The sequence below is a fragment of the Solanum dulcamara genome, chromosome 8 (assembly GCF_947179165.1).
Source record: "Solanum dulcamara chromosome 8, daSolDulc1.2, whole genome shotgun sequence".
NCBI lineage: Eukaryota > Viridiplantae > Streptophyta > Magnoliopsida > Solanales > Solanaceae > Solanum > Solanum dulcamara.
In genome coordinates, this window is record NC_077244.1 from 78,826,227 (window position 1) to 78,842,339 (window position 16,113).

General features: G+C 35.8%; 3 protein-coding genes across 7 annotated transcripts; 2 read left to right on the plus strand and 1 right to left on the minus strand.

Annotated features, from left to right (window-relative positions):
• Positions 1 to 190: 190 nt before the first annotated feature.
• LOC129901628 (sulfate transporter 3.1-like) lies at positions 191 to 6,501 on the plus strand. Its single transcript, XM_055976872.1, has 12 exons — positions 191 to 661; positions 953 to 1,160; positions 1,352 to 1,523; positions 2,063 to 2,128; positions 2,648 to 2,761; positions 3,236 to 3,352; positions 3,635 to 3,761; positions 4,546 to 4,832; positions 5,030 to 5,220; positions 5,418 to 5,503; positions 5,613 to 5,689; positions 6,131 to 6,501. Exons 1-12 carry the CDS (start codon positions 298 to 300, stop codon positions 6,320 to 6,322), a joined length of 2,001 nt encoding a protein of 666 aa, XP_055832847.1. The 5' UTR covers positions 191 to 297; the 3' UTR covers positions 6,323 to 6,501.
• On the minus strand, positions 4,735 to 9,899 carry LOC129901630 (protein ANTAGONIST OF LIKE HETEROCHROMATIN PROTEIN 1). Of its 3 annotated transcripts, none has more exons than XR_008769887.1 (3): positions 9,591 to 9,899; positions 7,415 to 8,696; positions 4,735 to 4,846 (listed from the first exon to the last, which is right to left on the minus strand). XR_008769887.1 is itself a non-coding variant. In XM_055976873.1 (2 exons), the coding sequence occupies exons 1-2, from the start codon at positions 9,817 to 9,819 to the stop codon at positions 7,645 to 7,647; spliced, it is 1,281 nt and encodes a 426-aa protein (XP_055832848.1). In that variant the 5' UTR covers positions 9,820 to 9,899; the 3' UTR covers positions 6,596 to 7,644. The 3 variants fall into 3 exon arrangements, 1 of the variants encoding a protein (XP_055832848.1); XR_008769888.1 differs by having other exon boundaries at positions 4,760 to 4,846; positions 7,514 to 8,696; XM_055976873.1 differs by lacking the exon at positions 4,735 to 4,846 and having other exon boundaries at positions 6,596 to 8,696.
• Positions 9,900 to 9,959: 60 nt separating this feature from the next.
• On the plus strand, positions 9,960 to 13,839 carry LOC129901631 (uncharacterized). Of its 3 annotated transcripts, none has more exons than XM_055976877.1 (8): positions 9,960 to 10,104; positions 11,140 to 11,223; positions 11,467 to 11,583; positions 11,668 to 11,946; positions 12,108 to 12,221; positions 12,750 to 12,822; positions 12,954 to 13,030; positions 13,671 to 13,839. In XM_055976877.1, exons 2-7 carry the CDS (start codon positions 11,161 to 11,163, stop codon positions 12,989 to 12,991), a joined length of 684 nt encoding a protein of 227 aa, XP_055832852.1. In that variant the 5' UTR covers positions 9,960 to 10,104; positions 11,140 to 11,160; the 3' UTR covers positions 12,992 to 13,030; positions 13,671 to 13,839. The 3 variants fall into 3 exon arrangements, with proteins under 3 accessions (XP_055832852.1, XP_055832849.1, XP_055832850.1); XM_055976874.1 differs by having other exon boundaries at positions 12,954 to 13,020; XM_055976875.1 differs by having other exon boundaries at positions 11,161 to 11,223; positions 12,954 to 13,020.
• Positions 13,840 to 16,113: the final 2,274 nt, after the last annotated feature.

Sequence of the window (16,113 nt, forward strand, 5' to 3'; positions counted from 1 at the left end):
TATGTTTTTTTTCCATATATAATTTGTGTGTTAGTTAACTAACCGTTTTCCCAACAAGATAGAAATACAAATAAAAATAAAAATTAGAGAATTGGTCCCGGTTATAGCCCATTCGAAAAAAGTGTGAAACAGTCCTTAGTACTGCTTCTCTATATAAAGCAACCCATATATCCTTTCATTCACTCCAACCAAAATTCCTTCTTTCAAAGCTTTGCAGAATTCAGTCCTTATCCATTCGATATATAATTTCATCAGTGTCAGAATTATTTATCTTGAATACCAAAATAAATAAATAAAATGGGTAACGCAGATAATTATGGGTACCCATCAATGATGAATAATAATGGAGAAAACAGAGGGGGCATAGGCATACACAGAGTTGAAATTCCTCCAGCACAGCCTTTTTTTAAGTCATTGAAAAATACATTGAAGGAAACTTTATTTCCAGATGATCCACTTAAGCAATTCAAGAACCAAACACCTTTTAAAAAATTCATACTTGGGGTTCAATATTTTTTCCCAATTTTCGAATGGGGTTCAAGATACAATTTTGGCTTCTTCAAATCAGATCTTATTGCTGGAATTACTATAGCTAGCCTTGCTATTCCTCAAGGAATAAGTTATGCTAAGCTAGGGAACTTGCCACCTATACTTGGCTTATGTAAGTCATCATAATTATTTTGTTTGATACGACTAAACTTTTTTTTATACAGAAAAAAAATATTATATGAAAAATTATACTTCTGTCATACAAAACACCCTCTTTGTGACGTTTAGTAACTAGTGCAAAGAACCAGATTTTCATCAAAAGAGTTTAATATTGGGGGAATATATATATATATATATATACACGTAAAAAATAATAATTGATCTTATACATAAAGTGTGATTTCCCAATGAATTTTATAGCAACTTATGTTTTTAATTTTATTTATTTTGGTTGGTTGTGCAGATTCGAGCTTTATTCCGCCATTAGTGTACGCATTAATGGGAAGTTCAAGAGATTTAGCAGTAGGAACAGTTGCTGTTGGATCTCTTCTCATGGCTTCTATGTTGGGAGCCGAAGTTAATCCCACTGAAAATCCAACTCTTTATCTTCATCTTGCTTTCACTGCCACATTCTTCACTGGTTTATTCGAATTAGCTCTCGGATTTTTCAGGTTAGTGTCATTTAACATGTTATAATATACGTATTAAGAACTACTCGTTATTATTAGTACGTAATTTATTTTGATGGTGTAAATATATATATACAATTAATGTACATAACTTAAACTCGATCTACTTTCTAATGTTGCAAAATGTTATCCATGTGTATTAGTTGATGGGAATTAACGAATTTTCTTTTCAGGCTGGGATTTATAGTGGATTTTTTATCGCATGCAACAATAGTGGGATTCATGGGAGGAGCAGCTACAGTGGTGATACTCCAGCAGTTAAAAGGAATACTTGGTCTTGAACATTTCACTCATGCCACTGATGTTGTCTCTGTCTTACGTTCCGTCTTTTCCCAAACTCACCAGGTCCCTCTCTCTTTCATGTCACATATCTATGGTACATGCACTAAAATTTTGAGTTTATGAATTTTTAAAAGAAAATTTTCTAAAATTTTAAATAAATTATTTATATATATTAAATAAATTTTAAATATAAATATAGACTACGAATCAAAGTTATTAGATTATGTCGAATCCATGAGTAATTAATACCATAACATAAAAAGGATTTTGACTTTTAAAGAGTAAATTAATTAGAAAAATATATATGCCTTGCAAATATCTTTCAGTTACGTTGATTCTTTCGTCCCATTTTGTTAAAATTCAATAGACACATGAATTGCTTTCTCTTTTCTTTAACTTTTTTTCAATTTATTTTTTCGTTATCAAATCAAACTTTATAGTTTACTAGTTGGATTTGAGTTGATTTAATTAAAGTGATCCTTGAATAGTAGTACAAGTTTTTAGATTAGTTATATAGTAGTATTAGTGTTTGTTACTCTACTTTCTTTGAATATATACAATTAATAGTGATGGTTAAATGATTTTTATATAAATAATTGCAGTGGCGATGGGAAAGTGCGGTGCTGGGATTATGTTTCCTTTTCTACTTGATGCTCGCCAAATTTTTGGTAAGCATACACAAACTGACTTTCATTACCTTTTGGAATCTCAACACTTTCCACAAGTCAAAAGCAGTCTACTAAAAGTCGAAACATTTTAGACTTCCAATCCCCACTACACCAAAGGACGTGGTGTAGTAGACGGAATTGGTCTTTTCTTGATTAAAGCTTTCGGTTTCGAATTTTGGATATAAAATTTTTTTTAGTAAGCAACGATATCCTTGAATAAGTCTTATCTGACCTGAATCTGAATTAGTCAAAGCTTCTATGCGGAATCAAAAACCCGATGAAAAATAAGCAAAAATAAATAAATAAAATTTCCTCGTCTTCCGAAAAAATGTAATTTATACTCTTACTTTAATTTGCTCTTCCACTTAACCTACTCCCACTCCGAAAAAAAAGAAGCCAACAAATTAAAGGAAAACTGTCCTTAATTTAGTCAAATAAAAAAGGTTTAATTTAATATTTTTGTTATAAAAAAAATAGCAGTGTGTTGCTGTGGTAAGACTTACGCATTGATGCATGCAGAGCCAGAAGAGACCGAAGCTGTTCTGGGTATCGGCAATGGCGCCGTTAACGTCCGTTATATTGGGAACTATTCTTGTTTATATAACGCACGCTGAAAAACACGGTGTTGCTGTGGTAAGACTTTTAATTCGATTTAAATTATATACACTATCAGTAATACCATAATTTAACATGTTATGGTTCTAGTATCTTAGTTATCAATCATATTTACTAGCTAGGTTACCAGTTAATGCTTAGCGTAATAGTAGTAACAAGTAAAAATTCATATATGTGTAAAACATGAACAAGACACTTGTAATTGGTTAGCCGTGACACTTCTGATGTATAGCTGTAGTCGTTTGTCCTCAAATAAATTTGTCTCACTCAAAGACAAAAAAAGACATCAAATTAGGTGATCAAATGGGAAGTTTTAATTTGTGTCTTGTCAGTCACGGGTTTCAATCGTATAATGTGAGATTGTTGAGATCGAAGAGTTTTAACTTTAACTAATTATATACACATATATTAGTGCAAAAGAAATTGTATATAGTATGTCATCCATTATGTGGAATAATTGGATTCTTATGTAAATTAAAAAAAGTGTTACAGATTGGAGAGCTGAAGAAAGGGATAAATCCTCTATCAATAATGGATCTGTCATTTGGATCGAAATATATGACAACGGCTATCAAAACTGGCATAATCACGGGTGTCATCGCTCTTGCTGTAAGCCCCTTAATTTGTTTCCATCTGCAACTTGCATTGTTTTTCGTATACAATAGATTAGTGCATTAGACTGTCTTTTTTTAAGAAATGGACTTTCTTTTTTTAGGAAGGCAATGGCTATCCTTTATATATAAGTAAATGTTATTTGTATATTACTGATTTTGATTTTATGTACGTATAACTATTTATAGTTATCTATTAAAATGATTCTATAGTAATAAAATACTTTTAGAAGCAACTATATAGAAGTTAATTCAAAATCCTGTGTGTGTATGTGTGCAGGAAGGAATAGCAGTAGGAAGAAGTTTTGCAATGTTTAAGAATTATCATATAGATGGTAACAAAGAGATGATTGCTTTTGGGATGATGAACATTGTTGGCTCCTGCACCTCTTGCTACCTCACTACTGGTATGCTCTACATATCAATATCATATTTTGACTTTGGTCATTATCCTTTATGGGCCGAAAGTTGATTTTGATTTGGACTACTATCACTTTCTGGACCACTTGGGCCCATACCATATCATGATCAAATGACCCGATCGAAATTTCCAACCTTACCACTCCGTCATGATCAATTTCATTTGATATTTGCTACCTTCCAACGATAGATATTCCAGATAATTTTTTTTCACTAAAACTTAGATCAAACCTAGTTTTTTCAGCTCTACTAAAAACAAAGTGGAATTAATCGGCGAAAATATTGGAAAAGAGATACACAATGAGGATATATTACATAAGAAGATTTGTTCTTTTTAACAAAAACATAGGATGGTGGAGGTAAAAGAGACGAGGGGTTGACTCGACCAGTACTAATCCAAAGGAGGATATTAAGAAAGAAAAAAAAAACGAAACCTCCTAGGTGTAAGAAGCTTTCACACGAGTTCAAGCCAAAAAAAAAGAAAGGAATATAGAATAAGGCACATTTTTCGATTCCTTGACTTAATATGTGAATAGGTAATTGTTTTTCGTGTTGATATGTTACAACCATAACGTCACTATTAGCGTGTTCAAGCCAAAAAAAGGAAGGAATATAGAATAAGGCACATTTTTCGATTCCTTGACTTAATATGTGAATAGGTAATTGTTTTTCCTGTTGATATGTTACAACCATAACGTCGCTATTAGCGTATAGAAGTTAAACTCTTTTTATATGTGGGAATAACTTGCTGATAAATGAACGCGCGTGCAGGGCCATTCTCGCGATCTGCAGTGAACTTCAACGCAGGATGCAAAACAGCAGTATCAAACATCATCATGGCGTTGGCTGTGATGGTGACATTGTTGCTGCTAACTCCATTGTTCCACTTCACTCCCCTCGTCGTGTTGTCGTCCATTATTATCGCTGCCATGCTCGGACTCATCGACTATAACGCTGCCATTCATCTCTGGCATGTCGACAAATTCGACTTCTTGGTTTGCATGAGTGCATACATTGGCGTTGTCTTTGGCAGCATTGAAATTGGCTTAGTCATGGCTGTAAGTACTCCTTCCTAATGTATTAAATTAAGTTAAGCATTTGAAATTCAACATGTGTTTTATGCTATCAGATCACTTAAAAGATAAGTGCACATAATAAGTGGAATTGGTTAACTTTGTTAGGGTACTTGATTTTATATGGAAAACCAGATTAATCATTATTTAGACATATTAATTGTTGTTTAATGCAAATGCAGGTTGGTTTATCAGTGCTAAGGGTATTACTTTCTGTAGCAAGGCCAAGGACTTTAGTACTTGGTAATATCCCCAATTCTATGATCTACAGAAATGTGGAGCAATATCCAAATACAAACAACGTTCCGGGCGTTCTCATACTTGACATTGGAGCTTCTATTTACTTCACTAACTCAAGCTATTTAAGAGAGAGGTAATTATCGACAAAGAATTTAACTTAACTTATATACACTGACATCATAACAACGTTACTGAGTTACATGTACTTGAAACTAATAGTGTTAAAAGTTATTTTACATAGCCAGTATATAAAAGGTAAACTCGTCTACAAATAACTACAATCTCTTTATGCAAATATTAATTATGGGTTAATTCAATTTCCTATTATAGGATCTCAAGGTGGATTGACGATGAGGAAGACAAGTTGAAATCTTCAGGAGAAACTACTTTGCAGTATGTTATACTTGATATGGGAGGTTAGTTAAATTGTGTTGTGTCTATTAATTCGAAAAACTAGTAAATACATATGCAGTTGATCAAACTGAATTTGAGCAACACTGACAGCTAGAATTCTTTGATGTGCAGCTGTAGGTAACATTGATACAAGCGGAATTAGCATGTTTGAAGAGGTCAAGAAAAATCTTGATAGAAGAGATCTCAAGGTTGGCCTCTTATTTTCATATTTCTTACTATGTTAACTGTAAAGATATGACACTCGGGTCTAATACAACTCCAAGAGCTAGTTCATGAGTGGAGATTCCGCAAGTCCATATAAGCAAACCATCTGTCCATTCTCCACACCCACTCTAACACCCCTTACGCCCCAAGCAATCTGAAGCGCAAACCCGATAGCCCAAAGAGGGATGAAACTAACTCTCTTACCATGTAGAGATATAACATTTGAGTCTAACTCAACCCCAAAAGTCATATATAAAAACCACCAGTCCATTTCCCAACCAATGCGGGGATCTAACCACTCTAACTTAAAAAAAATAATTTACTAGTTATTTTTTAAGTAGCGTGACAGTGCAAAAGTTCATTTTCACGTCACTGTATAAAAGTTAAACACCTCTAACATATGGTATGATTTTGTGGAATTGCAGCTCGTTTTGGCGAATCCAGGAGCAGAGGTGATGAAGAAGTTGAACAAGTCCAAATTTATAGAGACATTAGGACAAGAATGGATGTTCCTAGCAGTAGGGGAAGCAGTGGAAGCATGCAACTTCATGCTTCACTCCTGCAAACCAAAATCTTCAGAAGATGGTTCATCTCAAAAATGGAGCAACAACGCTTGACTTTCAAAGTAATTATTAGTATTATAGAACAGTGTTTGTTTTAGTGGTTCATATGTGCATCTAATTTGTTAAGATGCGGCATATCATAGTTTGGCTTAAAGGAGTCGATTTTGCTGCAGTACTCTCCCACATTTTGTAAAATAATTGCTCGTATTTATAGAATGATTATTTACCTGCAATGTTCTGTACTTTTCCCCCCTTGTATATGAGGAACTTTAGATTTTCATTCCTTTTCATTTTTCTCACAAGTAGAAAATGTTCAGTTTTTCATAATAGGATCAGTTTTATGTGTATTCAATATCTTTGGCCCGGGCAAGAATTTTTATAGATTTATGACTAGCATATGATACTGTTTACACTGAATTACTTTCGGTTTCACATCATAGTATTTTTCCTAAGATCAAATAGCCGATCTCTTCACTAAGAAATAATATTGTAAAATGTAGCTCGTTCTGCACCATAGGCTTAAGAACTTCACTAATGTGTTTCTACAAAGGAGGCTCAAAGGGGAGGCTAGCAACTAGCTGCCTTGACTGGGTTATCACATGGTAAAAAATGTACATTCACTTGCTACAATTACTTAAGTTATCACGTGATAAAATCCTATGTGAATTGGGTCATTCACATTAAACTTTCTTCCTTATCTAGTTGTTTTGGTGAAGAGGTCTCATTAAGCCAGTTAACGTGCGCCATGACTATTTCAACTAGCAAACATAAATTAGTTTTGTATTAATCCATTCTCTGGGAGCCATATTTGAGACTTGTTTATTTGATTTCTTTATCATATTGGGAGTTCTAGGAAATTACATGTACGATGTACTAGTCTCATGGTTATGCCATGACTCAATATCAGGCATTTAACAGAGACACCTACTTTGGGGAAGAGAAAATATAAAGATAGGCCAACATAACTTCCCCTAGCCGCTTAAACTTTTCCATAAGAAGCATGAAGTAGCATCTAAACCCTAACTCATTTATTTTTGATAGTAGATTCAAGTCTCAAGTTAAATGCAGATAATCTAGGACAGGCTATACATCACAACAAATAAAAAGAAAAAGAGTGATGATTAGAATAATGTAGAAAGATTTTACCTAAATGACATGTGAAACTGTTAGGTATGAATGGTATGCCCTTCACATATATTCAAGGACTATGAAGCACCCTTTTCTACATTCAGAAAGATCTTGTACCTGAACTCCATTTATATCTTCGGCATGGTTTGAAACAAAAGTCTTTGAAAAGGCCCTCTATTTCCTTGGAAAAGAGATGCCCATGATAAGAAAATCACTGCAATTTTTCACATGCAGCGTTAGACGATCATCTACATCGACCCTTCTGTTTTGGTAACCTGTAAGTGTTTAGTTAATCTGCCCCTCATTAATCTCCCCACTGATTCGATCTGCTTGCAGCTCTGTCCCTCATATCCTGGGTCATGATGACCAGATACGGCAACGTCAGGATGTAATTTGTCTCCACAATCAATGATAATATTATGAAGTAAACAACACACGAGGATGATACTAGGGAGCTTCTGTTTATCAGGTCTCCACATAACCTTATTAAGGATTCTCCAACCTCCCTTCAATTGCGAGAACGCTTTTACTGCAACTGAACTTGCAGTCTCATGCACCGCATTGAAATCTAGCATGGGATCCGAGAGCTCATCACCTTCATAAGGTGTAATAAGCCATGGAAGAAGAGGGTAACCAAATCCTCCTAGAATGTACTCTCTAACTTCTGCTCCTTCAGACACAACTTTGACATTTCCATTTAAACGATCACCACTTTCACAGAGTTTGTAAAATCCAGAGCACTTGAACAGCCTGGAAGTGGTCATGCCCCCAGGCCATCCTGTCACAATATCTAAAAAACGCATCTCGCTGTCCACGATACCTTGCAAAAGCATGCTGTAATTGTTTTCCTGATCACACCAATCATCTGAGGTTTGAATAGCAGGAAGGGTCATTATGATGTGAGTTGCATCAATTGCTCCACAACAGTTAGGCAAGCCAAATGATCGTTCAAACTCGGACTTGATTATCTCCATCTTACTAGGTTCTGGCCACTTAAGATGGTGCTTTGCACGTTCTTCCAATGCCTCAATGAATCTCCAGGTAACCTGAGACACAGTGGACTGCCCAACACCAAATGATGCCCCAACTGAAACTTGGGATTCACCCGAAGCCAATCTTCTCAATGCAATCGCAACTTGCTTCTCAACACTAAGAAGCCTTCCCTCAATGTTTATCAGACCTGAAGGAGGTCTTGAGATAAGGTCCTCCCTTACAAGTGAACATATGTAATCAAAAGTCTTCTTGGAAACACGGAAAAAATACTTGAAACCTTCCTCTTCATCACTAGGTACACCAGAACCTGCAAGATATAAGGTATAGGAGTGAGCTAATCCCTGAAATATAGAGACCAAAAAAGAATTTTTTTTTTTCCCAAAATGACCTTATAGGAAAAAGATGCAAAAAAAGACGGGGTCTGAGGACTGTTGTCACATAAAATATCCTAGCAGACAACTCCAGTCTATCGACACCTCTCAAACTTGCTTACCTGGGGTGAAATTAGGGTCAATCTAGCGGGAAAACCTTCATTTTGCTAAGGACAAGTGGACAACAATGACATTACAAACCTAAGAATGATTAATTGTTATCCTAATTATAAATGTTTGCAATGTAGAAGTTCTGACTTCGACAATATCTACAACGCCTTGAAATTTTTCTACTTTTGGTTTTAGAATAAATTAGACTTTTAAGAGAGATCATTTCCAACACAAGTCTTAAGTAACTTCTTTTCTTCCTAGTTTATAGACCTGACTTCAAGTATGCATACAGAAGCAAGAGATTAATGCAGTAAATATTCAAATACGCCTTCATCCAAACTAGTTGGAGTCAACAACATGATTCATCAGACTATTTTTCACACAACCCATCAACTACAGGCAATGTCGGAAGGGGGTGTCAATTAGCTAGAAAATTACACTATTTAGATAGGTTAAAAACAATTCTTTTAAGTACATATTCTATATGTGAATCCCCTTGAATGCTTTGCGAATATAACAAAGAAGGGGTTTGCAGAAATTAGACTTATAGCTCCAATCTTTACATTTAGCAACACCCCAATCGAAGTCTTAAGTAAATTCTTACACAGCTATAGTTAATTCTTCAACAGTGTTGGAAGTCAAATACAATTGAATTTGAAAAATTGAAGCTAAAATGTAGTAAAAGAATTGAAATTTGAGGAGAGAGAAGTAAAAGGGACCTGGGGTTAGTGAATTCTTGTGCCAGAAACTATCCCACCAATCGCATTCAGTTCCTTTGTTCTCAACAGGAACAATGTTGATGGATTTATTTTTCTTGTTTTTGCTTTTGATTTTCTTCAGCTTCTTTGAATCTTTCTTAGTCTTCTTGGATTTCTTTAGTGGAGCCATCCACCGATTGTGTTTACAGTAGTTGTTACAGGGAAAGCTTCGAATCAAACGACAGAACATTAACAGCTAAAATGCAAACCTCTTCTTCCTTGTCGACGTTACTGTTTTTTTGTGTGGGCTATTTTTAATGGGCCCTTTTTACTTTTGGGTTTTCTAAAGGCCCATGGGAAAAATTACCTGGGATGAACAGTTCTGCAAATTTATCACTTCTCAAAAACATTGGGGGACCAAATTCCCAAATCTCCTAAACCTTAACCGCAACTTCGTCGTCCTTCTTCTTAACTCGTACTGTCCGAAGCTGTGCGGTTTACGGTGGCGGCGCTGCTAAGCTTCAACGCCAAAAAGGTGTCTTTCATTTCCTTAAAACTCACAAATTGCTCTTCAGTTTTCATAATTCATTTATGGGTGTTTTTGCTTCTTCTTTTTTTCCATGTTTTTTTATCTCCAAATGCTGCTGTACTTCTTTGGTGGTACCTAAAAATGTTACAAATTGGGTTTTATTCTTGTAAAATTTGCTTCAATAAAGGAAAAATTATTTCCCTCTATTTTAAGCTATAATGGTAGTAGCTTAGTCTCTTTTCTTCATAAATTAATTAGAAGAGGTATAGTACCATTTATTGAAACCTTTGTAGTGTGAAGGAGATAACATCATCAACAACAACAAACTCACGGCAATCCCACAAGTGGGGTTTGGGGAGAGCAGGATGTACACCAACCTTACCCCTACCTTTATGGCTAGATAGACAGTTTCCGACAAACTGTCGGCTCAAAAAGAAAAGAAGAATTTGAAGCTTGATTGTAAAATATAAGACAGCAAAAAACAGGATATAAAGCAAATAGAGCAACAAATAGGTATAAACAAGTAAGAAGAAAGAAAATATGTGATTCCTAAATATGATTACGAATAAGGAGAAACGGAGGAGAAGCTTCTGCCACATCAAATGCGACAATACTCGGCTAGCTACTAACCTTCGCCCTTAATTATCGACCAAGTAAATAGAAAATTACAGAAAGGCCTTTGTGTAAATCAAAGAATTTCCTTTCTTTAATAATTATTGTTCACGGACCTCGATTAATTCCACGGGGTATCTGCTACTCCCACCAGCATAGGTACGGGGTAACTCTATCCATCAAGGTTTAGATAGATGGAAAGAAATCAACTAGTTTTTGCCTTCGATTGGATTTGAACCTAAGATAAGACCTTATGGTTCCTGACACACTTGGGTGCCAAAGTTTCCTAAGCATTCTTTTGCATGCAAGCTTCATCTTGTACTTGAATTGTGGAAGAGCTAAAGAACTTTGTTTCATGGAAGCCTAAAGTTTTGTTATCCATTTTTTTTAGTTTTTACTTATTTGCTTATTTATTTTTTGCACCTGAAGTTAATTGGAGATCTCATTTAGATGGAAATCAAGACAGATGGAAGTGATGGATCGTTGGTTTTAATCAAGCAAGGAGCTGAGGCTGTGAGTTTATATTTTATTATTCACCATTGTGTTTCTATAAAACTTTCCTGTAATATGTCTGATCTTTTTCTCTCATTTTCTTTTGGAGAGATTTCGTCTGTGCGTGTCTTTTGTATAATTTATTAGATAGTAATAATATGTACTACTGTTTCTACCAATGTTCATTTGATGGCAAGTAGTTGTTGACACTTGACACTAGAATTTCTGTAACATTTTATCTTGTTTCTCTGTTGATAATATCAGAGGGTATTTGAGTCAACATTTGTGGGTAGTAGGAGGTGTATTATCAAGGAACGGTTCTCAAAGAAATACAGGCATCCTACTTTGGACTCAAAGCTCACTCTTAAACGGTTGAATGCGGTCGGTGTAAATGATACCTACTCTTTCCTTTAGTCTTTCTCAAAAAGCTTGTGTTGCTTCAAAAAATATTGAATTCTGGTGCAGGAGGCAAGGTGCATGACAAAAGCTAGACGGCTTGGTGTTGTTACTCCAGTGTTGTATGCTGTTGACACTGTTATGCATACTCTCACCTTTGAATATGTTGAAGGTCCTTCTGTAAAAGATATATTGCTTGGCTTTGGACTAGTTGGCGTTGATGAAGAGCGGATGGCTGATATTACAACACAGATTGGTAATGCTATTGGAAAACTACACGATGGTGGCCTAGTCCATGGCGATTTGACAACATCAAACATGTTACTGAGGAGTTCTGCCAATCAGCTGGTGGACTTTTTTCTCTCTTTTAGAATATTTCTCTAGCTCTCATGATTGACTTTCTCGTCATTTTCTTTCCTTATTTTTCTTTTCCTCTTGGTTTTGGAGGATGAAGTTCTAAGGTCACCATCAATGAAATTATTTTTCTATAAACGATACTTTTTCTCCAGGTGCTGATTGACTTTGGTCTAAGCTTTACTTCAACACTTCCAGAAGATAAAGCAGTTGATTTATATGTACTAGAACGTGCTTTACTCTCTATGCACTCTTCTTGTGGAAATGTGGTATGCCCCGTCTATCTCCGTATAAAGCCTTTTGAAGCTTTTTGCTCTTCTCTATTCCCTCATTTTAAAATTATAGTTTCTTTCAGTACAAAGGATGTTAATTTCTTCTTGAAAATTGATCTGCCTTTTGCCTTTGGGCATTATATCATTCGTGTCACGTGATCATATTATCGTGCGAAACATGTACCTCTTCACAGAAACAGTATTTTTTATGGCAATATTGAACAGTACTCTACTTCTCTCGGTGATCTTTTTCTCATACACTTGAGAATCGTATTAATTATTTTTCTGATATGAAAGAAGCCTTGTTAAGAATTAGTGCTTCTAATTAGGATAATAGAACTATACCTTTCTTATGGTTCGGAAACAGGAACCTTATTTTGGCCACACATCACATGTGAATCTCTTCAGTTTTTTTCAAAAAAGCATGTGGATAATGGTTTTACTTTTAGTCTGTAGCAAAGCCATAGGACTTTAACTTATAGTGAAGATCATATTCATCTTCTATGGTTTATATGGGTATCGCAGATGGATCAGATACTTGCTGCATACAGGAAGTCCTCAAAGCAGTGGTCATCAACCTTTAACAAGCTAGCCGAAGGTGCTGCAGACTCTTCGTACACTTCCCTTTTCTGTTTATTACCTTGTTATTCCCAGAAAGAAGAAATAACATGGTTCTAATTCCGATAGTTTCTTTATGTTTTTCCTTTATGTCTTTGTGACTTATTTCAGTGAGGCAAAGAGGAAGAAAGCGCACAATGGTTGGTTGAGCTTCTCCAATTCTGCACTCCATGTTGAGGTTGGACTTGGTCTGTATGCTTTCAATTGCATCCAGTATAAATTTTTTTTAATTTCCAGAATGTTATATTATCAAATTCCCACATTTTCATGCCAAAAACACAGTATCTTGCTTGCGCCCCCTTTTTCTGGAATCGCTGCTATCCTATATATAGTTAATTTCTCAGAGTAATCATTCACCATTTTCACTATGCTCTCTTGGAGATGAAGTGTCAGATATCATGGTTATCTGGTTTATTTGTTTTCATAGTACAACTGGATTCGTTCACATACTCTCTACCCTTCTTTGCCCTTTTCTCTTCTTTTTTTTCTTCTGAAAGTCTGAACATTCGTAGTATTGCAGACGATGACGTAACATGAAAATCTTCAGATATATCAACGTCATCAAGCTCATTGATGTACTAAACATAGCAGTTATAAATTATATAACAATGTGCTTATGTTTCACTCGGAGTTGCAAATAATCTTTATAAGTTAATATGCGGTTGTTTTTAACCTCTCATTAATAGTCTTTCACTTTATATGCATGTTTACTTTCTATTTACTGTACATTTACATGAACCTGTTGTCTATACGTTCCTAGCATACATTTGTTGGTTTGGGAGCTGTCTCTATTAGTTTGTAAATGATTTTTTTCTGATTGATTTTCAGTGATAAGATCAGATGCCATGGGGCAGGAGAAACTGAAAAACTTGCTCATTGCAAAGACCAATCTGTATTTGTTGCAGTGTGACTGATACTACTCATGTTACTTGTTTGAAGTCACTTTGTATCTACTATATATTCTCTGCATTCTTATTCAGGCCATCTGCCCGCCCAATGATTCTTTCTTCTCTTTTTTTGCAAACATATAGTTCGAACAGAAAGTAATAGTAATGAGTTCAGTTGAACCTATGTACCATACATGTCCGGAATGTGCCCTTGATCATATTTGGGCTCCTCTGTACATGAATACGAGGAAATTGATTGATTTACAAGAATGACATTGAAGGCGATGGTCTTAAACTTTTGACCCTCTTGCCTCATGAACAAAACTTCATGACTCCCATTTCCAATGTTATTGGGTGTAATTTCTTCAGTTAAATTTCCCTCTAATAATAATAGGTCTGTCTCTTCATAGCAGTTTGAAATGGAAACCTGGAAATGGGGCAAACGTAAATACCTAATCGAAAATAGTTAGTAGTCACATATAGCTTTAGTTTTGCTTTTTCTTTTCATTCTCATTTTCGTCGTAACTAGTAAGTTAGCAAGTTGAGAGGGCACAAATAGGTAGAAGTGACACTTACAAATGTAGCCCAGAAAATCCTGACTATGCCAGAAGGCAAAAAGGATGTGAGTTCAATATTCTTCTGTGCTCTATTAAACTGATGATATCAAGATATTATTCAAAAAATACAACGATTAAAGTAAAAAAGGTGAACACTCCTCCTTCGTAACCTAGAAAAATATGATTTATACTAGGCTCAAATGTCACTCCGTTGCTTTGGTATCGGTCTCACTCATAAACGGACATTCAATTATGAAGATATTCATAGACCATGTATGGTAAGTAGTGGCTGCGGCGCGTTGAGGCACTTCTTCGACGGTCCCCGTACGCTTGGCCTGTCGGCCCGTCGTTAGGAATAGGCCAATGGGGAAGGATTTTGGGGCAGAAAACTTCGGGTAGTAACTTCGAAAAATTTAGCCTAGGCCAGACTTGGACGAATTTTGAGTCAGGTGAAGTCTAGGGTGACCATGTAAATGCTGGGAGAGAGAATATTGATTTAATTGGGCAAGATGATAAGGAATATTTACGGCTTCCCGGAATCGCATTCAAGCAAGTAAAACTCGCGGAATCGAATTCGGTGTGAAGGGTATATTTTAATACGTCTTGGAAAAGGGTTGCGTTGTGAAATGGGGGATTGGAGCTCAAATTCCGAGCTCTCTGTTTCCGTGCAACCCGCCAGAGCGGGATGGGTCCCGCTAGAGCGGGGCAGTCGCGACTTAAATCGGAAAACCCCCCCAAAACGGTCTTTCTTTGTAAAATAGTTTCTAAGACTTCAAGAGGCGACCTAGGGCGATTTTCATCAAATTTCCACGCTTAAGGTAAGGATTTTACTCCCTAATTCATTCTTTGATTCCTAGAACCTAGAATTATGGTTGGTAATCATTGGAGGGGGGGGGTGAACTGAAAAACTAATGGTGGGAAATAGCCCTAGTGTGGGGTTAGGATCATGGGTTTGGCCTAAAATGAGAATTGTGTTGTTTTTCATGATAGTTAGGTCATTGTGTTGATCATTTATATGTATTTACTGTTTTCTAGACCAAGAACGAGAAGAACGAACCTGGAAAGGAAAGCTCTTGCATTATAAAGTTGTTAAAACGTAAATTTGAGGCAGGTGATGGTCTTGTTTCCCGTATTTGTTTTATATACTTGTTAAATTGCTTCATGATATGCATATGTGTCTATGAATAGGGAGATATACAAGATTATGTGTGAAATGATCACTTGCTGGCTTGTTTTTGTGATGAACCTGTTCTTGGTGATATAATGCTGTAAATACTGAATGTATTTGTGATTTTGGTATGTTAGGATTGGGTGTCACGTTCCGACACATAAACTGGATCGGGTGTCAAGTTTCGACATATATTTGGATCGGATGTCACATTCTGATACATATTTGAATCGGGTGTCATGTTCCGACATAAAGTTAATTGTTTGTAGGTCCCTTGCGATGACCCTTGTGTGAAGTTATAACATGTTGAAGATATTGAGTTGTGATCTTGCTGAATATGGTTGAACATGAGATTGGTTGACTTATTCTATATCTATGTGCTTATTGTGTTGAGTTTACTTATCTATGATCCGCTTACTTGCTAACCTCGTGATCCTACCAGTAACCGTTGTTTTTGTGTACTGATACTACTCTTACTCTGCCTTTTGTTGAGTACAAGGCATATTCAGCCCGTGGCGGAGAGACCTCTCCTAGAGAAGTAGAAATCTTGTTCAAGTCTAAGGGTGAGCTATTCTATCATGCTACCGTGGACTTTCTCATTTGTCTAGTCCTTCGTCCGGGACTTAGATGTTCGACAACTGTTTAGTATTATGACTTTT